The sequence below is a fragment of the Microcebus murinus genome, chromosome 3 (assembly GCF_040939455.1).
Source record: "Microcebus murinus isolate Inina chromosome 3, M.murinus_Inina_mat1.0, whole genome shotgun sequence".
NCBI classification, from domain to species: Eukaryota; Metazoa; Chordata; class Mammalia; order Primates; family Cheirogaleidae; genus Microcebus; species Microcebus murinus.
The window spans coordinates 74,217,861-74,240,126 of NC_134106.1; the positions used below are offsets into that span (position 1 = coordinate 74,217,861).

Here is a 22,266-nt window from a genome sequence, read left to right on the forward strand (position 1 = left end):
TTGCAACAAGTGGTCCAAAGCCTGGAAGAAGTGATAGTCAGTTGGTGTAAGGTCTGGTGAATATGGTGGATGACAAAGAGTTTCCAAGTCCAGCCTCTGTAGTTTGAGCAACATTGTTTGTGTGACTCGTGGCCCAATGTTGTCTTGCAAGAGGATTGGCCTGTCTCTATGGACCAATCTTGGAAGCTTAATCGCAAGCATCCTCATCTTTTCATCCAACCGGTTGCAACAGACATTAACTGACCAAGTTTCATGAAGCTGCAATGGGTAATACCAGCACTGGACCAACAAACACACACCATTAGCTTTTTTGGATGACTTTTCGGTTTTGCACTGTGTTTTGGCACTTCATCTTTATCCATCCGTCCATTGTGCTAAACACTTGAGATTGTCAAGAAGAATCCATTTGTCATTCCACATAACAATATGGTGTAGAGATGGTTCAACTTTATGTCATGAAAGAAAAGAAAGGCAAGTTTCAAGACAATTTCTCTTCTGACACTTATTTATTTCATCGGGAACTCATCTATCCAGCTTCTTTACCTTGCTGATTTTTTCCAAATGGTCCAATATTGTTGGAATAGTAATGTCAAACCTTGCTGCTAATTCATGTGTGGGTTGAGATGGATTCGCTTCCACTACAGCTTTCAGCTCATCATTATCCACCTTGGTCTCACATCACCCACGTGGCTCATTTTCAAGATTAAAATCACCAGAATGGAACTTCTCAAACCATCGACAGACTGTGCATTCATTAGCGACATCCTTCCCAAACACTTTGCTGATATTTTGAGCTGTCCACACAGCATCAGTTCCACAACAGAACTCATATTTGAAAATAACACTGATTTTTGACTTATCCATGGTTTCACAAAAATTGCTCTAAAAAAAATTGAAAGATAATCACAAGCCACAACATGTGTTTGAAAGACTGAGGATGTGCCTTCACAAACAAAGAAATGTCAAAGTGAAATGTCAGACAGAAATATCAACTGTCAAACTTAGTACTTAAGGAAATCGGACATTTCATACTTAATAACCTTAATCAAACCCCATGGTCTGCCCCTGCGACCCCAATAGCTGACCTGCGTGTCTGTCACTTGCAGTGCACATGCTCTCCAGCAGCAAAGTTCTACATTATATTTTTTCATGCCTTCAAACATGCCAAATTCTTCCCTTCCTCGGGGTCTTTGTGCATATTACTCCCTCCTCCTGGAATGGGGTCCCCCCGCCATGCCACCCAGCTGCTGCTCTTCACATGACGAGGTCCCATTAATCCTTTTATCTCAGTGTCACTGTCATCTGCATGGAGAGAGGACCTCAACTGTTCCTTGGCCCCATGTTATTTACTCTCATTCGTTTGGTAGGTCTCGTCAAAGCAGTTACCACCAATGCTATGTATGTTTGGCTGCTTTTCTTTGCTTTGTCTCCCTCCTTAGAACATAAGCCCTCCCAGGCTGGGGCAGCGTCTGCTGCCTTCATCATTGAATCCCTAGTGTTTGGCACAGTGATTTGTGCATAGCTGGTGCTCAGTGAACTTGGTTGAATAAAAAAATGAAGGTTAAAAATAAAAGGTGGAGGCTGGGAATGGTGGCTCACATCTGTAATCCTAGCACTCTGGGAGTCTGAGGTGGGAGGATCACTTGAGGGTCAGGAGTTCGAGACCAGCCTTAGCAAGAGCAAGACCCGGTCTCTGCAAATAATAAAAACATTACAAGTGCGTGATGGCACACAACTGTAGTCCCAGCTACTTGGGAGGCTAACACAGGAGGATAGATTGAGCCCAGGAGTTTGAGGTTGCAGTGAGATAAAATGATGCCACTGCACTCTAGCCAGGGTGACAGAGAAAGACCCTGTCTCAGAAAAAATAAAACAAGATAAAAATAAAGGTTGGGGATGACTGACAAAAAGATTATTTTTTACCAGCATGATGGTAAGTGACAAAGGTATTCATTTCTCTCCAGTTTGTTCTTTGGTTACCTGTGTTGTCAAAGGCAGGAGGCCTTCAGCTATGGTCTCCCCAATTCAGAAATCTTCAAATCATAACAACTCACCCTTCAGAGAGAGAAGAGGGGGAAAGGAAAATACTCCAGGAAGCCGCTGGCTGCTTTCCATTCTGAATTTCTGGGGCCCATCTCTGCCTGCTGTTTTTAAATGGCATAATCATGTGTAATTTCCTCTTCGGCCACGTTGGGTTCATCACCCTCTTTCTAAGCAGCTGACTGGGGCTGGGGTGAACAATAGTTCTTAAAGTGCTGCCAAATTTTTCACTGACACTTCGTGTCTTGAAATGAATCCTCTTTAATTGAGAAGATTCTTCCCCTCTGTGCTCACAACACACAGTGACTACAGGCTGGTGATATGGAACAGGAAGGGGCTGTGCTCAGTGGCTGGTGATAGGAGTCTAGGGTTGGTCACCAGATTGTTGAGCTCCAGCCTATATCCCTTCCACACTGATAGTACTGCCACAATTGGTCAGCAAACAGCACACAGAAGCACTACTTTTCTCTCTTGACAGGTCTGGCTGACACCACTTTGAAGCTCTTACTGGAGACTACATCCATGAATCAAACAGATTCCTGATGAGAACACAGGTGTCGGTGCACGCACAGTCTACTAACTTGGGAGGAGCCGTGTCCAGCCGCTGGTTGGACAGCTTGGTTGTGACATATGAGTATTTTTGTTTTCTCACCACCATGGGTGGCCCAGGCTACACTTAAAGAGATGAAGAACATCCAAGATCTCATCACGGACTGACCACATTGTTCCCTGAGTCAATCCTTTCTCAAGTTTTTTGTTGTTGTTGTTGAGACAGAGTCTCGCTTTGTTGCCCAGGCTAGAGTGAGTGCCATGGCGTCAGCCTAGCTCACAGCAACCTCAAACTCCTGTGCTCAAGCGATCCTACTGCCTCAGCCTCCCGAGTAGCTGAGACTACAGGCATGCACCACCATGCCCGGCTAATTTTTTCTATATATATTAGTTGGCCAAGTAATTTCTTATAGTAGAGATGGGGTCTCGTTCTTGCTCAGGCTGGTTTCGAACTCCTGACCTTAAGCAATCCGCCCGCCTTGGCCTCCCAGAGTGCTAGGATTACAGACGTGAGCCACCACGCCTGGCCCCTTCCCAAGTTTTAGAGAGCAAATGTGGCCCCCAGAGAAGTCCAGGGTGGGCTGACCATGCAGTCCTCTGGTGTGGAGGTCAAGGAAGAAGGACCAATGGCCAGGAAGGAGGCTGTAGGGAGAAGGGAGACGAAGAACAAAAGGTGCATCTGGAATGAGCTGGCAAGTGCAAGGGCAAGACTCAGGACAAGTGTTACACTGGCCCATGGGAAAGGCCCACAGACTTGCTGGCAGCTTGGCAGGTGGGACTGTCTTCTCAGCACAGTGGTCCTGCAGGGAAAGTCTGGCCTCCATGTCTCAGGACAAGGAAGCCTGCCAGAGAGGTTGAGGGCTCTGATCTTTATAAGGGCTGGCGTGGCCTTCCCAAAACATCACGGCAAGTGGCAGCAAGCATGCACGGGTGTCTTCCCCAGCCAGTGCTGACACACTCAGTCTACCTTTTGCCTGTGGCTGGCAGCCTTTCAGACCGCTTAGGGCCCAAAATGCAATCATCAGTGCTCCAGAATTTTCAATGTATTTTCTGCTTCTGGCAGTAGCAAGAACGAGTAAAGTGGTATTTCTCAAAATTTAGCTAACATCAGTATTACTTAAAAATGCAGATGTCATGGGCTTCATCTATAAAGATCCTGGCTCAGTAGGTGCGTTGAATGAGTTTTCCAGGTGACTCTGGAGCACCTGAATGTTTGATAACCATGGCACACAAGTCACAATAACAGCAGGACCCTCCCTTCCGTTGAGGGGGCCCTACTACAGCTGGGCAGGTGTGTGACTAAAGTGCCCAAGGTCCAGAAGGAGGCAGCAGACACACCCAGGGTCTTCCAGGAAGACATCCCTGTGCAGCTGCTAAGACGGAGCTGTGCTGCAGAGAGCACCTTGGCTCCCCACCTTTCGTCAAGCAACTGTGTTCCTTTGCTTGAGCCACTTAAGACTGTTCCCTGGGCCTCCCATGTTTTGTATCTATCTGCCTAAAAATGCATTCTTTCAGCAATCTTCTCTGATGAACTCATCTTTTCACTTTAACTCCATGATGCTCATTGTAAATGTATGTCACGGTTGGGGACAGGGTATTTGGATAATATCTGAGCAAAAACTAACACATGGACAAAATGTGTTTCTGCCTGCAGCACCGCTGGGGGCACATGGGCCATGCAGCCCTCTGGAGAGTAACACACAGCGCTCAGTTCAAAGTGAGCATGCAGCCAGCAGCCCCCCACTCCCACTGCAGACACACAGCCCAGGGACAGAGTAGAGGGGTAAGAAGACATTAGCAACACTTTTTGTGGTGGCCGGAGTAGACTGCAATTAGGTGCCCATGATGGGTGGACAGATAAAGCGTGAGGTGCACCCCGTAGAGGATGGGGCAGCCATCAGAGGTGCTGAGGCTGACTGCACATGGCCACGCAAGTGTGTCCTGAAAGTGCTGAGTGGACTGAGAAAGAAACGAGCTGGAGTCTATAACCTCAATCTGTCAGTTAAAAATACAGACACCCAAAGCAATGAGAGTAAAATGTCTCTGTGTTCCCACCTCTGCGGCAATGGGCATCACCATGAGGTGCTTAACCTGGATTAAGGGACAAAGTAAATACGAGGGGTAGGGTGGGGTAGCTCACGTCTGTAATCCTAGCACTCTGAGAGGCCGAGGTAGGAGGATTGCTCGAGGTCTGGGTTGAAGACCAGCCCAAGAAAGAGCAAGACCCAGTCTCTACTAAAAATAGAAAAATTAGCCTGCATGGTGGCATGCACCTGTAGCTCCAGCTATGCAGGAGGCTGAGGCAGGAGGAACACTTGAGCCCAGGAGTTTGAAGTTGCAGTGAACTATGATGATGCCACTGCACTGTACCGGGTAGACAGAGTGAGACTCTGTCTCAAAACAAAAAGAGTAAATACCAGATATTGGCATTTTCTCTGGTGTGTTTGCATATTACAATGACTTATATTTTCTGGCTGGTTCCCAGATAGGTCTGAGAGCTGGTATCTATGATCAGCTCTCCTTCGAATCATCGTCTTCCAAGGACTCAGGAAATAGAAGCTTAAGTCCGTGAATGTGATTCTCGTTGCCCCAAGCTTTTCATGGCCATTCATATTCATCTTTAGAGATGGCATATTTTCTGGGGTTTTCAATTTATTTATGCATCTAAAATCCTCTCTCTACACGGTTCTTTACAATCTGTTCACGTAATATTTGTGTTTCTCCTTCAGCTCTCTGGCTGGAATCATGGACATTTTGCCCCAGTAGAAATTCACAAACCTTGCTCTGAAAATGATTGGTATCCATCACTTTTCTGACCATAGGCTTTGGAAAAGCCAACAAATGATGTGTGCCAAGTCTGATTTTCCTCTATACCAAAAAAGTACTGTTTTCAAACCTATTACAGAAAGAAGAGAATTTTTTCCCTGCCTCCTTCATGTCAGTGGACTGTCCTGTAGGCTGTAGACAACAAGTGACAATGCAGACAGAAAGTCGGTTCATTTCCTCACCAGCAGCCTTGCAAACAAACAGCAGTCCCAGAACAGAACAGCCGTGGGAGCACTTCCCTGTAGTGCCTTCCTCTTGCCCCTGTCCCCAACCCACAGGCAGCTTCTTGCCCTCACATTGATAAGAACCAGTCACCAACATCCAGAATGGAGTCTGGTGTTTAGGGGCAACAGAATCTGGGGCACAGTGGCCAGGTGCAGCTCAGCCTGCACCCCACCCCAATCTATGTGAGCTTGGGCATGTTCAGTAACCTCTGTGTGCCCCAGTTTCCCCACATGCAGAACAAGACTGAATTGTTGTGAGGGTTTAGTGAGTTCATGCAGATGCAGCCAGTCCAGGCCTGACCCAGAGGTGAGCAATCAGACACGTTGGCCGCTGTTCTGCAGTTGAGGAATGATGAGATAATCAGACAGAAAGTGTTCCAAGAATGACCCTTTCTATCCAGCAGACCCTGCTGCGCTGCACCGGGTCCCGCCCAGCGGGAGGGAAGGAGGGGTGATACCTCTACAGCGGGGCTGCTCCCCCGTCCAGGTGCCATTGGGAAGACACACCACACTGCTGGGCCCGACCAGCCGGAACCCGGGGTTGCAGGTGAAATGGACCTCGTGATCCACTAAGTACTTGCTTCCAAACTTTTTGCCATCTGGAGGGGCGTTCAGAGCCGGGCAGGAAACTGTAAGGAGAAATGGAAGGATTAAGAGCCCCTTCTCCTGGACTACAGCCACCTAGACATCACGGTAAATGACAGGACTTCCCAGCTCTAAGCGTCCCTCTGTTGCATGCCTCCTGCCAGCTGTGCGCTGTGCGTGCCACTCTGAATGCTCTGTCTCCTCGAGTACTCAAAGCACTCTTGGAGAGGGTAATACAGTGCCCACCTAGTGACAGACTCAGAGACACTGAGTGTTGTGCACAGGGCCTCACAGCATCGGAGGGTCAGGTGCCCGTGGTGTGGCTGGCCCACCCCTCACTCTGCTTCCTCGGAGCGCCAAGCCCGCCGGATTTCTTTAGGTCTCTTGAACAGGCCGGGCTTGGCCCCACCTCCAGGCCTGGGCTTTTGCTCTTCTCTCTGCCTGGAACATTCCTTCCCTAGAACTTCCATGGAGGGCTCCTTCTCACTCTTCAGGTCTCCACTCAAACGCCACCACCTCCCAGGGTGTTCCCTGACCACCGTGCCTAGCCGAGACCTCTCCACATACTCTCCATCCCCTGAGCTCACTTTGCTTTCTTCTTAGCATTTGCAACCACTGGAATTTTCTTATTACTTCTTCCCACATTTGTTGTGAGAGTGCGTCTGGCCTGTGTCCCTGCTGTATCCCCAGCACTAGTCCAGTGCCTGGAACATAGTGAGTGCTCAATAAAAAATTCATAAAGGAATGAGTGAAACATTAATTTTGCACTACACCTATGTACCAGGCACTATATGAGGCACTTAGGATACATTAGTATTAGCGAACAAAACAGACAAAATCCAGCCCTCAGGACGCCCACCATCTAGCAGGGGAGACGATTGATAAGTGATCAATAAGCAATGGCACAGCAGTGTCACGTAGAAAATGAAAGTAAGCAACGGTGCTGGGGGTGCCAGAGGAGGGGTGCAGTTTTGAATCTGGTGATCAGCATAGGCCTCACTGGAACAGCACTGAAGGCAGAGGCACAGCCATGCAGGTGTCTGGGGAGAGCAGAGGAAGCAGCTGGTGCAAAGGCCCTGAGTTGGGCAGGCCTGCATCGTAGCAAGGAGGCCACCAGGCTGGAGAGGAGTAGGCGAGGCAGAAAGCAGTTGGGGATGAGTCAGGCAATGTGGAACAGAACGAGAGAGACTTACACAGGGCAACTGAAAGGGGGCAAAAAGGCCATTCAACTTGCTGGCTGCATGAGACTAGGCCACTGAGGGTGTGAGCCGAGGCATGAAGTGGCCTGACTTCCAGCATCACTGCAGCTGCGGCTTGAGCAGGCAGTGCTGGTGCAAGGGAGGAAGGGTGGAAGGGAGGGAGGCCCAGGCCAGGGTGGTAGCAGGTGGGGAGAGACTGTTTGAATCCTGGCTGCGCTATGAAGGCAGAACCGGCCAGTTTCCTGAGGGACTGATGGGCAGCTCAGGCCACGTTTGTTTAATGAGCGAGAATGCCCGCGGTTGGGATGGCTTGGACTTGGATTCAGTGTAGATGGAAATTCAGAGCCACTTCTAAAATGCTTTCAGGTAAATTCCAAATGTCATCTGCCGTTTTAGCATTTTAAACAGATGAAAACAAAACTGGTGCTTCAGCTATGCAGGTTGAAGCAAGTGACAGAGACTTACTCAGCACTCACCACGAGGGGCACATCGGCCAACATGTTATCAGGGGCGCCCTGGACCTGGGGCCACTAAGGAGCACGACGGGCCTCCCTGTCCCGGAGGGCAGCCGGCAGGCCATTGCAGCTCTGCCCCAAATCCCACCTGGGCCAGACCCAGCCTGGGGATCCCCACGGAGCAGCCATGCAGCCTGGCCAGTGGAGGATGCTCAGAGGCCCGGGTGATTGGGGAATGTCCAAACGTTGCTCTGCTGCCTTCCTTGAGTAAAGTGACAAGTTGGTGCCCAGTGCCAATAACCTTGTGAGAAGCAAGCGAGAGACAGCTCACGTCCCAGCATGCGCGGCTCCCAGGGTGCTGCCTTGTGCTCTGAAGCTTTACGGTTCTTTTAAAAATGTTAGTACTTCATTGTGTTAACAAAAGGGTTTCAATGCATTTAGGCGAAAGAAGTAGGATCTCTTTGGGGATGAAAAATCTTTAAAAACCTCGAAAAAGGAAAACTACCTGCTGTAGCAACTCACACATAAGTTGTACCTGAATAGATCAAACAGTATCTGAACATAGTAGGTGCTCAATAAGTGTGAACGGAATGAATGAATGGATGCAAATTAATTGAGTATCAATTTGTAGTCACATTCCAAATGGGAGCTGCAGACCCCTGCCCCAGCGAAAGGATGAGAACCTGTGCCTCGGTTGATTCCTTTCGTGCTGAGCACACCCTGTGAGTCTGCAGAGCAGCAGCGAAGCTCCCCAAGTCTTCCTGAATAAGCTTAATGCGTAAGGAATGCGATCAGAAGTTTAGCCACCGGTGACCTGGGGACACGAATGAGGCTGTACTGGACGAGCTTGGCTGATCGGCTGTGATGCCGTCAGGAAAGAAAGGCCAGGAACACAGAAGGAAGAAACCCAGCATGGAAGCCAGGAGGAAGACCAAGAATTCTCCAGAACTAGAAAATTATCCTTCCTGACTCACAGAAAATGCTTTTTAAAAAAAAAAAAAAAAAAAGCAAAAGCTAATTTTCCCCCCACCTGCCATTTGATCTGGGCACGTTTCTGGTCCTCCCCCAGGTGCAGGTACTGCCACGCCCACCACACTCTGCAGTGGGGTCCTGACAGCTGCCTGCCCTCTGCAGGGTCATCACAGATTAGCCTCTGTGCAAGTGATGTACCCAGCACAGTGTCCGACACATACTGTGAGAAACACAGTACATGGTGATGATTTTTATTTTAAAAAAAAGATAATTTGCCACTTAAAAAAATCTAGCACGTTTCAGGTATAAAAGACCCCAAATCTGGGGATAAGAAGATTAGTAATGTCTTTCTGTCTAGTGGACAGGAGCCTCTACCATGGGGAGGGCAGTTGTATAAATTATTCCCTGCAGGCTTTTCGCTGAAACTCCCAGGACTAAAGGTGACTCTGATCCCGTGACAACAAGAAGGCCCTGTGGAGTCAAGCCTTTAGCAGGGAAAAAAAAATCGCTAGATCAGGGCCCTCCGACTGCTAACTCACTTCTCTTGGCCTCAGTTTCCCCATCTGTAACAGGAAGGAAAGATACCCTGCTTGCTTTATGGAGTTTGGGTATGCTGAGCCTCACCGAGAGCTCAGGCCTCCCTGTGCCTTGGAAAGCGTGCCGTTTGGCTGGGAGATCTCATTCTGCACCAGTGGAGCCAAGGAAAACAGGAGTCGACTCAGGGCTGCCGAGATCTGGGTTTGCTACCATAACCTCTAGCAAGGTAGGAAATCCAAGCACTTCCCCAGGAAACTCCATCTCGCACAACAAAGAGGGCCCTTGATAAATGTGTCTGCAGCAAGTAACTGATGTCAGATATTCCATAGCCTCATGGCTTAGACAAACATGATGACTGCCCCCTGGCCCCCCAACACCCCCAGGGGAGGCTGGAGGAAAACCAGCCACCATTTCTGAGCTTTGGCAGCATGAAAGCTGTTACCAGGACAACCAGGAAAAAGTGCCCAGTGTCTGGTAGAGGCCTACGCTCAGAAGAGAGAGTCCACGTGCCCACGGTAACCTCACCAGACAAATGGGGCTTGTCCTCGGCAGCCCTTCCCTTCCACCCCACTGGTACTAATGGGGACTCACTGGAGGACGTATTTTCCTGCCTGAAAAACTGGAGCCAGTGTTGGTTCATGGACCGTGACAAGTGTACCGCACTGGCGCGGGCTGGGGATGGCGGGGATGTGTGTGTGCATGTGTATATGTGTGTGTGTGCGTGTGTGCATGGCGACGTGTGTGTGAGAACTCTCTGTGCTCTCCACTCAGTTTTGCTGTGCACTTAAAACTGCTCTAAAAATAGTCTATGAAATAAAAATAAAAAACAAAAACAAAACTGGTGCCCACTGCTGTCTGCATGGGTAGGGCCTGCCCTAAAAGCTATGCCTTTCAACAACCTGTCAGGATGACATGAAGAGGTGATGGTCGTTGGCTATAAGAGGAAACTGGGTGACACTCTGATTCAGAAGAACAGAGGAAGCAGCTGCCTGTTGACATTCTCCCCCCAGCCACGCTCCCCCCAGCCAGGGCTAAAAATGGGGAGCAGATGGAAGGCAAAGTAGAAAAGCATGAGGGCGGCCAGGGGCCTCAGGCAGGGTGGACTGGGCTGGGAAGAGCATCTCAGGGGAAGTGCTAGAGTGTTGTCCTGTGGCCCCAGCGGTGCTGACTTGGGGACCCACCTGGTGGCGCATCCGGGGCCACCCTGCTCACAGAGCTCTGCAGCGCGGCCAGCCGGCTCTTCATGTGGCGGATGCCCTCGGCGAAGCGCGTCTCCTGGCCCTTCAGCAGCTGCTGCAGCTGGCGGATGGCCGAGAGGAGCTGCTGTTTGCTGAGACAGTTCTGGGGAGAGAAGACACCACCACCGCCACCAGCCATTGTGACTGGCTCAGTCGCACACGCTCACTCTGGGCCTCGGAAGTCACCCAAGCCACAGAGTCCAAACTGCCCTAGCTACTCACTAAGCATGACACGTGAAAGCGACCTCCAGCCGGACAGCCCCAATCACACGAATCGTAGTCCCCATTCACCCTTTGACAAAAACAAAGCACGGCAGGAGGGAAGACCCTAAATGACTGGGTGGTTGGACAACTGTCTGAATCCAAAGCGCCTCATAATCACTGGTCAGTTACTCCAAAAGACACACTCGCCATCCTGCACTCTAAGATAATGTCCTGAGATCTGGGCCTTGGTGAACTTTTTCTTTCCTACCCCCTTGGACATTTTAAAAAGCAAATGGGTGATACAACAGGCAAAACAGGAATGCCCAGTGGTCCATATATTTTTAAACACATAACAGGGCCAATGAGAGAAAAACTCAACGGACTTAAAGGGGCATTCAGTAAAAGTTAACATCCAGTTCTGATGATGTTTTAAAAGCCACAAGAAACAGAAAAAGGATGATCATGCTTATCATGATAAAGGTGGTCTAACTTAAAGCAGCGTCTAGGGTCATACTTAATGATAAAAATCTCATGGTTTCCAATCTCAGTTGCGTTTAAGAGCCTGGACACGAGAAAGAGCAGAGGAGGGGTGAATCCAGTGGGGAGTGACAGGACCTTGGCCTTGTGAGGTGAGCAGGTCTCTGCCAAGGTTGTTCACGTTCATCTGTGGTCCGTGTGTTACAACCACACAGCCTTGACTCGGATTACTTGTGCAAGAGAAAGGAGGTACACCATGACAATGATGACAGTCATCTTTAGAGATGGGCTTATGGATCATTTTTTAATTTTACTTTTTATACCTAATTTTTTGTACTGTTAGTTTTATGATTTCAAAAAAATTTTATGAAAGCCAATTGGGCAGCTAGGTGGCTGGGAGGCATGTGGCCTTCACAACCTAAGTGGCTTCCAGGGTCACCAGTGAAGCGTCACCAGTGAAGCGCCACCGCCACTGCCGCCGCCGCCACAGGTGCCACAGCCACCACCATAGCAGCCACCACCACCACCACAGCCACCGCCGCCGCCGCCACCACCACCACAGCCACCACCACCGCCACAGCCACCACCGCCGCCACCACTGCCACAGCCACCACCACCACCACAGCCGCGGCCACCACCACAGCCACCACCACAGCCACCACCACAGCCACCGCCACCGCCACAGCCGCCACCACAGCCGCCGCCACCGCCACAGCCGCCACCACAGCAGCCACCACCACCACCACAGCCACCGCCACCACCACCACAGTCACCACCACAGCTACCACCACAGCCACCACCACCGCCGCCACCACCACCACAGCCGCCACTGCCGCCGCCACCGCCACAGCCGCCACTACAGCAGCCACCACCACAGCCGCCACCACCACAGCCGCCGCCACAGCCACCACCACCACAGCCGCCACAGCCACCACCACCACAGCCACCGCCACCGCCACCACCACCACAGCCACCGCCACAGCCACCGCCACAGCCACCGCCACAGCCACCGCCACCGCCACCACCACCACAGCCGCCGCAACAGCCACCACCACCACAGCCACCACCACAGCCGCCGCCGCCACCACCACAGCCGCCGCCACCACCACCACAGCCGCTGCAACAGCCACCACCACCACAGCCACCGCCACAGCCACCGCCACCACAGCCGCCGCCACCGCCACCACAGCCGCCGCCGCCACCACCACAGCCGCCGCAACAGCCACCACCACCACAGCCACCGCCACAGCCACCGCCACCACAGCCGCCGCCACCGCCACCACAGCCGCCGCCGCCGCCACCGCCACCGCCACCGCCACCACCACCACAGCCGCCACCACAGCCACCACCATTGCCGCCACCACCACAGCCACCACCGCCCCCGCCACCGCCGCCACCGCCACAGCCACAGCCGCCACCGCCACAGCCACCACCGCCACAGCCGCCACCACCACAGCCACCACCACAGCCACCACCGCCCCCGCTGCCGCCACAGCCGCCACCACCACAGACGCCGCCGCCTCCGCCGCCACCGCCGCCTCCGCCGCCACCGCCGCCTCCGCTGCCGCCGCCGCCGCCACCACAGCCACCACGGTGGAAACGGAGCCACAGCTGCTCTCCCAGGGAGCCTGCCAGGCAGCTGCACCTCGGAGGTTTCACCAAACCGATGACTCACTGGTCCCGTCAATGAACGCTTTTGACAAACTTGAATCCCCAGATTCCCCTGGAACTCGTTAATCCATGGGGGCTCCTTGGCCTCCACCGTAACCGGGACCTGACAGGGCAGAGCCCCAAACACAGTTGCTGGGAAGAGAAAGTTTGCTTGTTTTCCTTCCTCCTCCCCCATTGTGGTCTTTCCCACGGAGGTCCTGGGGCACCCAGGGGGCGACCTCCTGCAATCCCCTACCTGCCCAGCAGTGCACTACCTGCCAGGCAGCGCCCGGCCTTCCCACTCAGCCCCGATTTCCCACACCCACACCCGCTTCCTTTGGGAAAAACAAAGAGGGAGCTGCTTTACAGCCAGCATCACAGCTCACACGTCAGTTATGCTTGCGAGGCACCTCTCAGTCCACACAGAGCTTCTCTGCTACGTCAAACTGCACCTCACCACCGGCTGGCAGCAGCCTTGTGGGCCAGGGCAGTTGTCTCCATTTCATAAATGAATGTATGGAGGCTGAAAGTCAAAGGACTTGCCCCACATCGTGGGGACTGGAGCAATAGGGCAGCCTAGCAGCCCTGCAGCTCCCATCTGGTCCCCCAGCCACCCCGGTGGACGGCCTGTCTTGTTCTCACACTCACGTTCCCGTGTGGTGAATGGTCTTACTGATGAATGTGCACGTGGGACCGATAGGACCGAACCAAAGCGTTCACACTAGATTTTTAACTGCCGTGCGAGCGTCAGGTGGGGCAACTTGACAGTGGGGCAGGCAGCGGGGAGAGAACGTGGAGTAAACATCCCTGACCACGAGAAGCCGGCTGTCTCCCTGTGCTACAAGCTGGCCAGGGCCGTGGCAGCTGGGAGAGGACTTGCCGGGGACGGGGAGGCTCAGTTTTGAAGCTGGGAGAGATCTGCGCCAAGGGGTCTGCTGGGAGGGGCAAGCACACTGCCAGGAACTGGGGGGTGGTGGCATGGGGCTCCAGGAAGCAAAGAAAGAAGGGAGTGTGTGCAGAGGGAAAGGGCCGTTCTCCAGTTGTCACTGGGCAGCCAAATATCTCAATCTACACTCAGTGCAGCTGGCTCTGGGCACAACTGCCCGCTGCTTCCAGTGATACTTCCTGCACTGTGGACAACAGGCGCCAGCTTTCCTACAGGTGCTCTCTGGGAGTGAGATATGCTTGCCTTGCCAGCTGCAACCAAAAAACCTCAAAAACCTTCAAGACCAAGCAAACAAAGCTGGCATCCCGGGCAGCAGGGAGATGGAAAGTTGCAGGCGGAATTGCTGAGTGGAGGTCTGGGGGCTCTGGCTCATGCCTGCGGCCCACCGCGACCAGGAGATGCTAACAAAACGAAGCACAGTGCAAGGAAGATCCTTGGTGCTCTCGGCAAGCCAGTGTGCAAGGTCAGGACCAGGGCGCCAGGCAAGCAGAGGGAATGAGTGCCTTCGACAGGAGCCTTGAGGGTCTGTGCTGCAGCTGCTCCTAACAGGGCAGGTCCTTGGTCCCACACTGCTAGAAATGGAGCCCTTGGACACCATGCTCAGAGTCCTGTTGCCTGTCATCAGCACAGTGACAGGCATCGCTGAGCTCATCTGCAGGGCTGGGGCGATGAGCTGGAATCCCTACAGACCAAGGCAGGTGCTTAAGAGACCTGCATTATGGGGACAAATGGGGTCACTCGAGGGGGGCTGAGAATCCAGTGTCTCCCTTGTTCTAAGTGAGGAAGCTTTCTCATTTTGTTTGATCATAAAAAAGCATATTTCTTGCAATTCAAAATACAGAAAAACACATCAAAACAGAGAGCAAGTCCCATGACCAGAAACACAGACAACTGCTGTTAAGTTTTCATTCAGTTCCGACCTTGGGGTCAGACACAGGTGCACACTGCACAAGCATCGTCACACAGGACTGTAGGACACAGGTTCTACGTCAGCCCTTTCTTCTCAGGCTGGCTGTGGCCTCAGCGTCAGCTGCAGCGTCCTTGTCACGTCAATGAGCAGAGCAACCCACCTGATCCCTGGGTCTCGAATTCACTTCTGTCCCTCAGCGTGCTCTTTTCAGTCCAGTCCTTGCCCATCCCCACAACTGCCTGCCCGCTCCCCACCCACCACCAGCCCTGCACTGAGCCAAGAGGAGCCAGGCACGGAACATGTCATTCCTTCTTTGCAAACAGAGTCCTGGCCGAGGTCAGGCCGAGGGGCTGCGAGGGGCTGTGGGCAGGAAGCCGGCCAGACCCTCAGGGGTTGTCTACCTGCCTTTCAGTGACAGGCTGGCTTTGGTCAGCTCTCTCCCATCTCAGGGTCCCACAGCCTTCCAGAGCTGACCTCCTGCTCCGTGGGAAAGCTCACCAAGGCTGCGATCCAGCCAAGGTCAAATCCGGGCAGGGAGGGGAAAAAGGGCATATCCCAAAGGCCGGTACCTTGAAGCTCACTTTCCTGGCCTCTTCTAGGGCTCTTGCGGGGCCCTCATTGTAAATCTTTTCTTAAAAAGGGAGTCCCCTCAAGTGACTTCAGTTTTTATCCCTTTGAAACCAGGCTCTTTGCCAGGCTTATGCCATTGACAATAAACAATGAAAAATACTTTCCATTTCTTTAATAACTTATTTGAAATGGAACCAAGGAAAGATATTCAGTGAAACTTCCATCTTTTAGAAGAAAAAGATGAAGATTTATGGTTTCTGTTATGAAACTCTATAAAGGATGGCAGTGGGCACCTCATCTATCTGGACAACAGTGGCAGCGTCCACAGAGAAGATGTGAGCCAGTTAGAGAACTAGCAACAGATGTCACCCTATCCGGCCTTCCCAAGCTGGGGTGGAGAGGTGGCATGGATGGTTCTGGAACACACAGGCCAGTGCTGAGAGTTGGGAGGGCAAGGGGAGGTGGCCCTAAGGCTGGTGGGAGCAAGAAAGCCCTGAGAACACCCTATCCACCCCTTCCTGCCTCGGGAATTCTTGTCCTCCTTCCCACCAAGCCATCCTCTCAGTATTTCTCTGGTGGGTCTGCTGGAGACTGCTCAGAGCCAACAGTGCTCCCCTTTCTCTGAGACTGGCCAGAGAGCCCCAGGAGAGGTGGCCCTCCAGAGACACTTTATGCTCCCAGATCCCACCTGCTGGACCAGGGGCACACACAGCCAAGGACAGGTGTGTGTCTCCCCCAGCTCACCCCGTCTCCATGCCTGACCCCTCCCATCCCATCCAGGCCTCCCTGCTGTCTGGGCTCTAGGGTTCAAGGCACGACCTGCTGTCATGGCACTGAAGGGCACGGGAAGAAGCTTTGGGGGTATGTGGGCACACAGAGGGGTGGTACTTGAGGCTGTGGTTCTCCTGTGACCTGGCTAGATGGGCTTCCTCATAATGACGGTCTGGGCACGGTGACAACTTCCTAGAGCCACCTTGGTCACAGCAGAGCCCTGAGCCCTCGGGTGGCCACAGATGACCCCTCAGACTTGAAGGGGCTGTTCCTCATGCTGGTTTCTCCTAAACCACAGCTATGTGTCCCGTCAGCATTTTGTTAATGGGAACACAGATGTTTTGATGCCGTAGGTCTATAAAGGACAGAGCACACTCGCCAAATGTGTGCCTGCTGGCCAAGGCTCGAAGCCCTCAGCGTCTGAGTCATGTCGAATCTGTGCATGTGCTTTCTCCAGAACTTATTTTTATTTCAGACCAAGCCAGAGGCGGGTTATAACTCCGCAACATTTCATCCCAGTGATCTCGTCTTATCACCCACACAGAAGAGGAAGGAAAGTGGGTGTTTCTGGGGAAGTAAGAAAATTTCACTTGGGAAGTTGCTTAGGCCCTTGTATTGGCCAGGGTTCTCCAGAGAAACAGAAACTGTAGGATATATATATATACACACACACACATAAAATATGTACTATATAACATATATATTAATATACATCTCATCACATATATATGAGAGAGAGAGAGTTTAAAGAATTGGCTTGCACAATTGTGGGGGCTTGCAAGTCCAAAATCTGCAGGGCGGGCCAGCAGGCTGGAGACCCAGGAGAGGGTTGAGGTTGCAGGTCAAGTCCAAAGGCAGTCTGGAGGCAGAATTCCTTCCTTCTCCGGATCTCAATCTTTTGGATGAGGCTCACCCACACTATGGAGGTGAGTCTGCTTTACTCAGAGGCTGCTGATTGAAATGCTAATCACATCTAAACAATTCCTCCCCAGCAACGTCTAGGCTGGTGTTTGACCAAATATCTGGCTACCCAGCTAACCTCTGTCCAGATGCCACATTCACAAGCAGACTAGGTTGTGCCTTAAGGGTGCCGGCATTAACTCCAGCAAACATCAGATTTCCTCTGCTGCCCAAGCTGATAGGGCAGCCGGGGTTCCACATGGGTGGCATCAGCAGTGATGGTCCCCTGCTGGCCGCACAAGCTTGGTTATGGCCTCCCTCTCACGTCCCACAACTTGAGGACCTCCTAATGGCAAAAATGACAGTGGGTTTTGCTTATTTCTTTTTGGGATTTAACTCAATTTGAATATAGAGGGAGAGAGAGAGTTTAGGAAATAAAAGGGAATCCCAGAAGGCAGGAATAGGAAACTAATTCATTCTGGGAGCTCCATGGAGTGCAGTTTCCCTTTACTCTCGTGGGTGGGACACCGCTTGGTGGGGCGTAAGCAGGGAGGTGATGCAGTCTGGCCCGACCCGTGTCTTTGGGAAACACAGATTACAGGAAAGCAAGTGAGGACACGGAGAGAGGAGGTGGGACTCACGTGATGGGGCCCAGGACAGGACAGTTTCAGTCCCACCATTGCCTACCCATCTAGAAACACTTGGGATTTTTCCCTAGAGAGTGTAGGATAATCGGAAAGCACACCTTGCATTTTGTTTAGCCTTCACCACCAGCTGGGTCCATTACTCCAAGAAGAAGGAGTCCAAGGCTCAGGACCCCATGCTGTGCCCAAGCATGCACAGTCGTTTTGTCCCTCCCTTTCCTACCTGCCTATGCCATCTGCTGGATCTGCCCTCTCCGCACCCCTCGGCAGGCCCATTTCCACCTCAGGGCCTTTGCACTGGCTGGCTCCTCTGTCCAGAGAATCTGCCCCCGGTCCTTGAAAGTCGGGCCCCTGTCTTTCTACTTTCACTTAATAGTCCCTCCTCCCAGATGCCTTATGTGCTTGCTTAATGTAGAGTAGCCTCTTGGCCACCCTCCACCACAGCACCCCATTTCAGCCACCAGCCCCCCAATACTTCTCCAGTTTAATCTGGTTTTTCTCTTCCTGCTTGGTAAGCCACATGGCAGGGACTGTATCAGCCTCCTCTTTCTCTCCCCTAACACGTACTGAGCATTTATTGTGGGCCTGTTCTTTGACTGTCTTTGGTTTTCTCTTACTACACCCCTATGAGATAGGAATGTCTATTATCCCACTGTTGAGAGGAGGAAACTAGTTCACAAGGGACAGGAATTTGCCCCAGATTGCTCAGCCAGGAAGGGTCTGACCCAGGATGTGGAGCAGGCTCTGGGGCTCCTCCCCACCAGCTACACTGCCTCGGGTTACAGGTTACGCTGCCCCAGGTCCTGCTGTCTTCACGGCCCAGAACAGCACCTGTCCTGAAGGAGGTGCTAGGCTCTCAGTTGTGGAATGAGCACATTATCTTATAGTTAGAGTCCTTTTGTCATGCAAGCAGAGAAAAGACCTAAATTGCAAGAGCCCTGCGGTGACACTAACATGTTTGGTATGTTTTCAAGCTGCAGTGTGAATGACTGGTCTGGTGCTTCTCTAGGAGCATTTTCTTTTTTCTTCTGATACTGCAGACCCCCTGTCCTAGAGCTCAGTGGCCCTTTCCCACTCTTCTAATCAGCCTGGGAATCAGCTGATGCTCTTGGCTCCCTGGGAAGTGCACAGCTGCTGGTCTTGTTTTCTGAGCCCAGCCCCTCCTTCCTTCCCCGCCTTCCTTCGTGATGGGAAAACCAGCCCAGGTGAGCAGAGAGACAGGCTCCTCCAGGGCTCACAGCGCCCTCCCCTTCTGTCTAGGGTCCAGAGGCAACTGTATCTCCAGCAGAGGGGGAAATGTCTGAGTCAGTGGCTAACCAGACAGCAAAAGTAGGGCCAAGGGTGGCTTAGGGATGTCCCAGTCCCCTCCCAGTCACCACAACATCCCCCATGCCTCCAGCCTTTGACATAAACAACTGTCATGCCTCAGTCTTAGTTCTTGGAAACCCAGCCCCAGACGGAGTTCCTTGGGTGGTCTCACTTCGCACCCTGGCTGCCTTCCTTGGGAGGTTCTGATGCCCAGACTGCCAGAGACGCACACATTTTCCTATATCTGGGGGTCGGGAGGATGATTAGTTCCTTAGACACAGATTTTACTTGCTGAAATGGGTGGCTTTGGGTCCTATCAAATTATGGGTGCTTATATTTTCTTTAGTGAAAAATGTGTGTCATGTCCTTACTTTAGGTTTCAGGCAGTTATTGAGAAGCATGGAAGACGCTGGAGGGGGTTTGAAAGGACATAGAAAGTTCTACACACCCAGGGAGTCTGCGCTGTTGTCCCCAGGTCCTGGGGCTGTACCAGTCTGGGGAAGGTTGGCAGAAGCCGGGCAGCCCTATCGTCACCCCTATGGATCAGGGAGTGACCAGGACAGTCAGGCCTCTATCAACAGCTGTGCCCACCATGGACACTCCTCTGGGTCAGCTGGCAGGTCTGAATGGGCACATGGAGGAAGGGCCAGTGCCCAAAGAGCCAGGGAGCAGCTTCTCAGGTAGCTGGCTTGGTCTGCCTGGAATCATATGTGCATCAAATAGGATCCTGGAAGGTGGGCAGACTGGGAGGATACCCCTTCCTGATTCAAAGACCCCATGCCAGCCCAGGAAGCCACTGAGCTGACTGGCCACGTCTCCTTCCCCAGGGGCCACACTTCAGTCCATACCCTCAACGCTAACTGCCAAATGCCCCCAGGACCAGAAATGAGAGCAAGGTGGCCTCTGTTCTTCTCTGCAATCAGGGCTGTTCTTGACAGGTCATAGGTCCCATTCCTGAGTGTGCCAGGGAGAGTTGGAGGCTGCTGCTGGGGAAGGTAGTAGAGAGGCAAGGAGGGCCTCCCTGCGGCCACCCTGCCCCAACTCCACCCATTCATCTAAACACAGGTGCCGGCCGGGCGCTGTGGCTCACGCCTGTAATCCTAGCTCTTGGGAGGCCGAGGCGGGCGGATTGCTCAAGGTCAGGAGTTCAAAACCAGCCTGAGCAAGAGCGAGACCCCGTCTCTACTATAAACAGAAAGAAATTAATTGGCCAACTGATATATATATAAAAAAAATTAGCCGGGCATGGTGGCGCATGCCTGTAATCCCAGCTACTCGGGAGGCTGAGGCAGAAGGATCACTCAAGCCCAGGAGTTTGAGGTTGCTGTGAGCTAGGCTGACGCCACGGCACTCACTCTAGCCTGGACAACAAAGTGAGACTCTGTCTCAAAAAAAAAAAATAATAAAAAAAATAAACACAGGTGCCTTCGGGGAGTAAGTCTACGGGTCACTGCGATGGAGGGCTTGCAAAAATGGCCACAGTCCTTCTCCTTCCCTGTGCCAACACCATTTGCAGGGAGACTGCTGCTTTTCCCATCAAGAGGGAGTTCTGTTTCCCCACCTTTCGTATCTGGGCTGGCCTTGTGACTTGCTTTGGCCAACACAATGCAGTGCAAGCAAGGTACCAGTTCCAAGGCTGGGTCCCAAGAAGCCTGCGTGGTCCTGTTCAGTCTTGGCCGTCTACCACCACCGCCACCATGTGACTAGCCTCGGCCGGCCTGCTGGAGGACAAGGAGCCTTGTGGAGCAGAGCTGAGATGACCAGATGAGTCTCCCTGGACCCACCAGCCCCAGCTAACCTGTCAGCTGACCACAGACCCATGAGCAAGCCCAGGCCAGATGAGCTTTGTCTGGCCCTGACTGGCAGAACAGCCCTGCTGAGCCCATCTCTAATTGCTACCCTGGGCTGCCAACGCCAGACCCAGAGCTGCTCTTTCAAACCCAAAAGCAGCGTCCTTGTCTGTTTTGTTCCCAGTGGCTGGGCTGTTGTAGGCCCCAAATATCTGTTTTCTGAAATACTCCATTTTAGATCTGAATGATTTGCAAGCCCTTGCTATTTCTACACCTCTCCATGTATTGGTACAAAAATCCCTACTGCAGGGTTGGCAAATACTCCTGGTGCTGTGACCAGGGCAGACACCCTAATCAATCACTCGGCATCCTTTCATGCCGAGCTCTAAAGCAACCAAAGACCCATCTCAACTTGGATTCCAGGCAGTCCCAGGCAATTGATCCGAACTGGCAGAGACATTGACACGGATGGGCTGACTTCCCAGGCCACACTCTGCTGGGAAAGAATAAGCTTTGGTTTTCATCTTTCTGCCCTTCTTCATCCCATTTGTTCTCAGACCAAGGAATGGGTCTTGAATCCTGCCCCCGGCAAGAGGCACTGGGTTTCTCTGGGAAGTCAGTGGGGAGGTGAGCTGGCATCCAGCCAGCAGGAGAGAGTGCACAGGGCCAGCTTCCCTCCTCTCACTTCCTCCTCTGGCCCCGCTCCCTCCCGACGGGGCATTTAGCCTTCTTGGCCACATCAGACCCCCACCCACAACATGGGGATAATGATGCTACTGTTGGCTGCTTTAAAGGCTCAGTATAGGAAGAGGGTAACATCTACAGTTGGAAAGTGATTTGACAAGCCTACTAATAACGGGTTAAAAATCATAACCATGTGTTCAAAAAAATAAGGGAGTAAGCCAAAGAAAGAGGAAGACACATGATCTAGAAAACATAGACTACAGCTCAGGAGAACAGGGAGGCTGTCTCCCTGGGTAGCCACAGGGCCACATGCCCAGAGGGGTCAGCCAGACAGGAGCAGAAGACAGAGGGCTGGGAGGGCTAGGAGGGCTCCAGGGGGAAGCAGCCGGGTAGAACATGGGCTGGGAAGATTTGGGAAACAATTGTCTTTGCATAGATGGCAGACTGGGCAAAAGGGGAAAAACTCTAGGAAAATAAAAAAAGTTACACAAGAAAGGAAGTTAATCATAGACTGTTTGGCTCTGCAGTGAACAATGGAACAAAGTTTTCATCTGGCATTACAGGAGATAATTTGTTTAGAAATGCGGAGTGGTCTCCAGGGTGTTTAAAAGTAATTGCCTCAAGAGAGAAAAAACAGTTTCTTGAAAGATACAAACTACCAAAACTCAACTAAGGGAGGAAAAAACCACGAACCTAAATAGTCCTATAACTATCAAAGAAATTGAATTCATAGTTAAAACTTTCCAGAAAAGAAATCTCCAGGCCCACACGGTTTCATTGGTAAATT

At 52.1% G+C, this 22,266-nt stretch overlaps 1 protein-coding gene across 1 annotated transcript in view; it reads right to left on the reverse strand.

Moving 5' to 3' along the window:
• FBLN7 (fibulin 7) overlaps positions 1-22,266 on the reverse strand; it is a 40,889-nt gene that overhangs the window by 11,560 nt on the left and 7,063 nt on the right. The window contains exons 2-3 of the mRNA XM_012742848.2: positions 10,569-10,728; positions 6,098-6,268 (exon numbers count right to left, since the gene is read on the reverse strand). Of these exons, the coding sequence (XP_012598302.2) occupies positions 6,098-6,268; positions 10,569-10,728 (331 nt within the window). The remainder of the gene's footprint in view (positions 1-6,097; positions 6,269-10,568; positions 10,729-22,266) is intronic.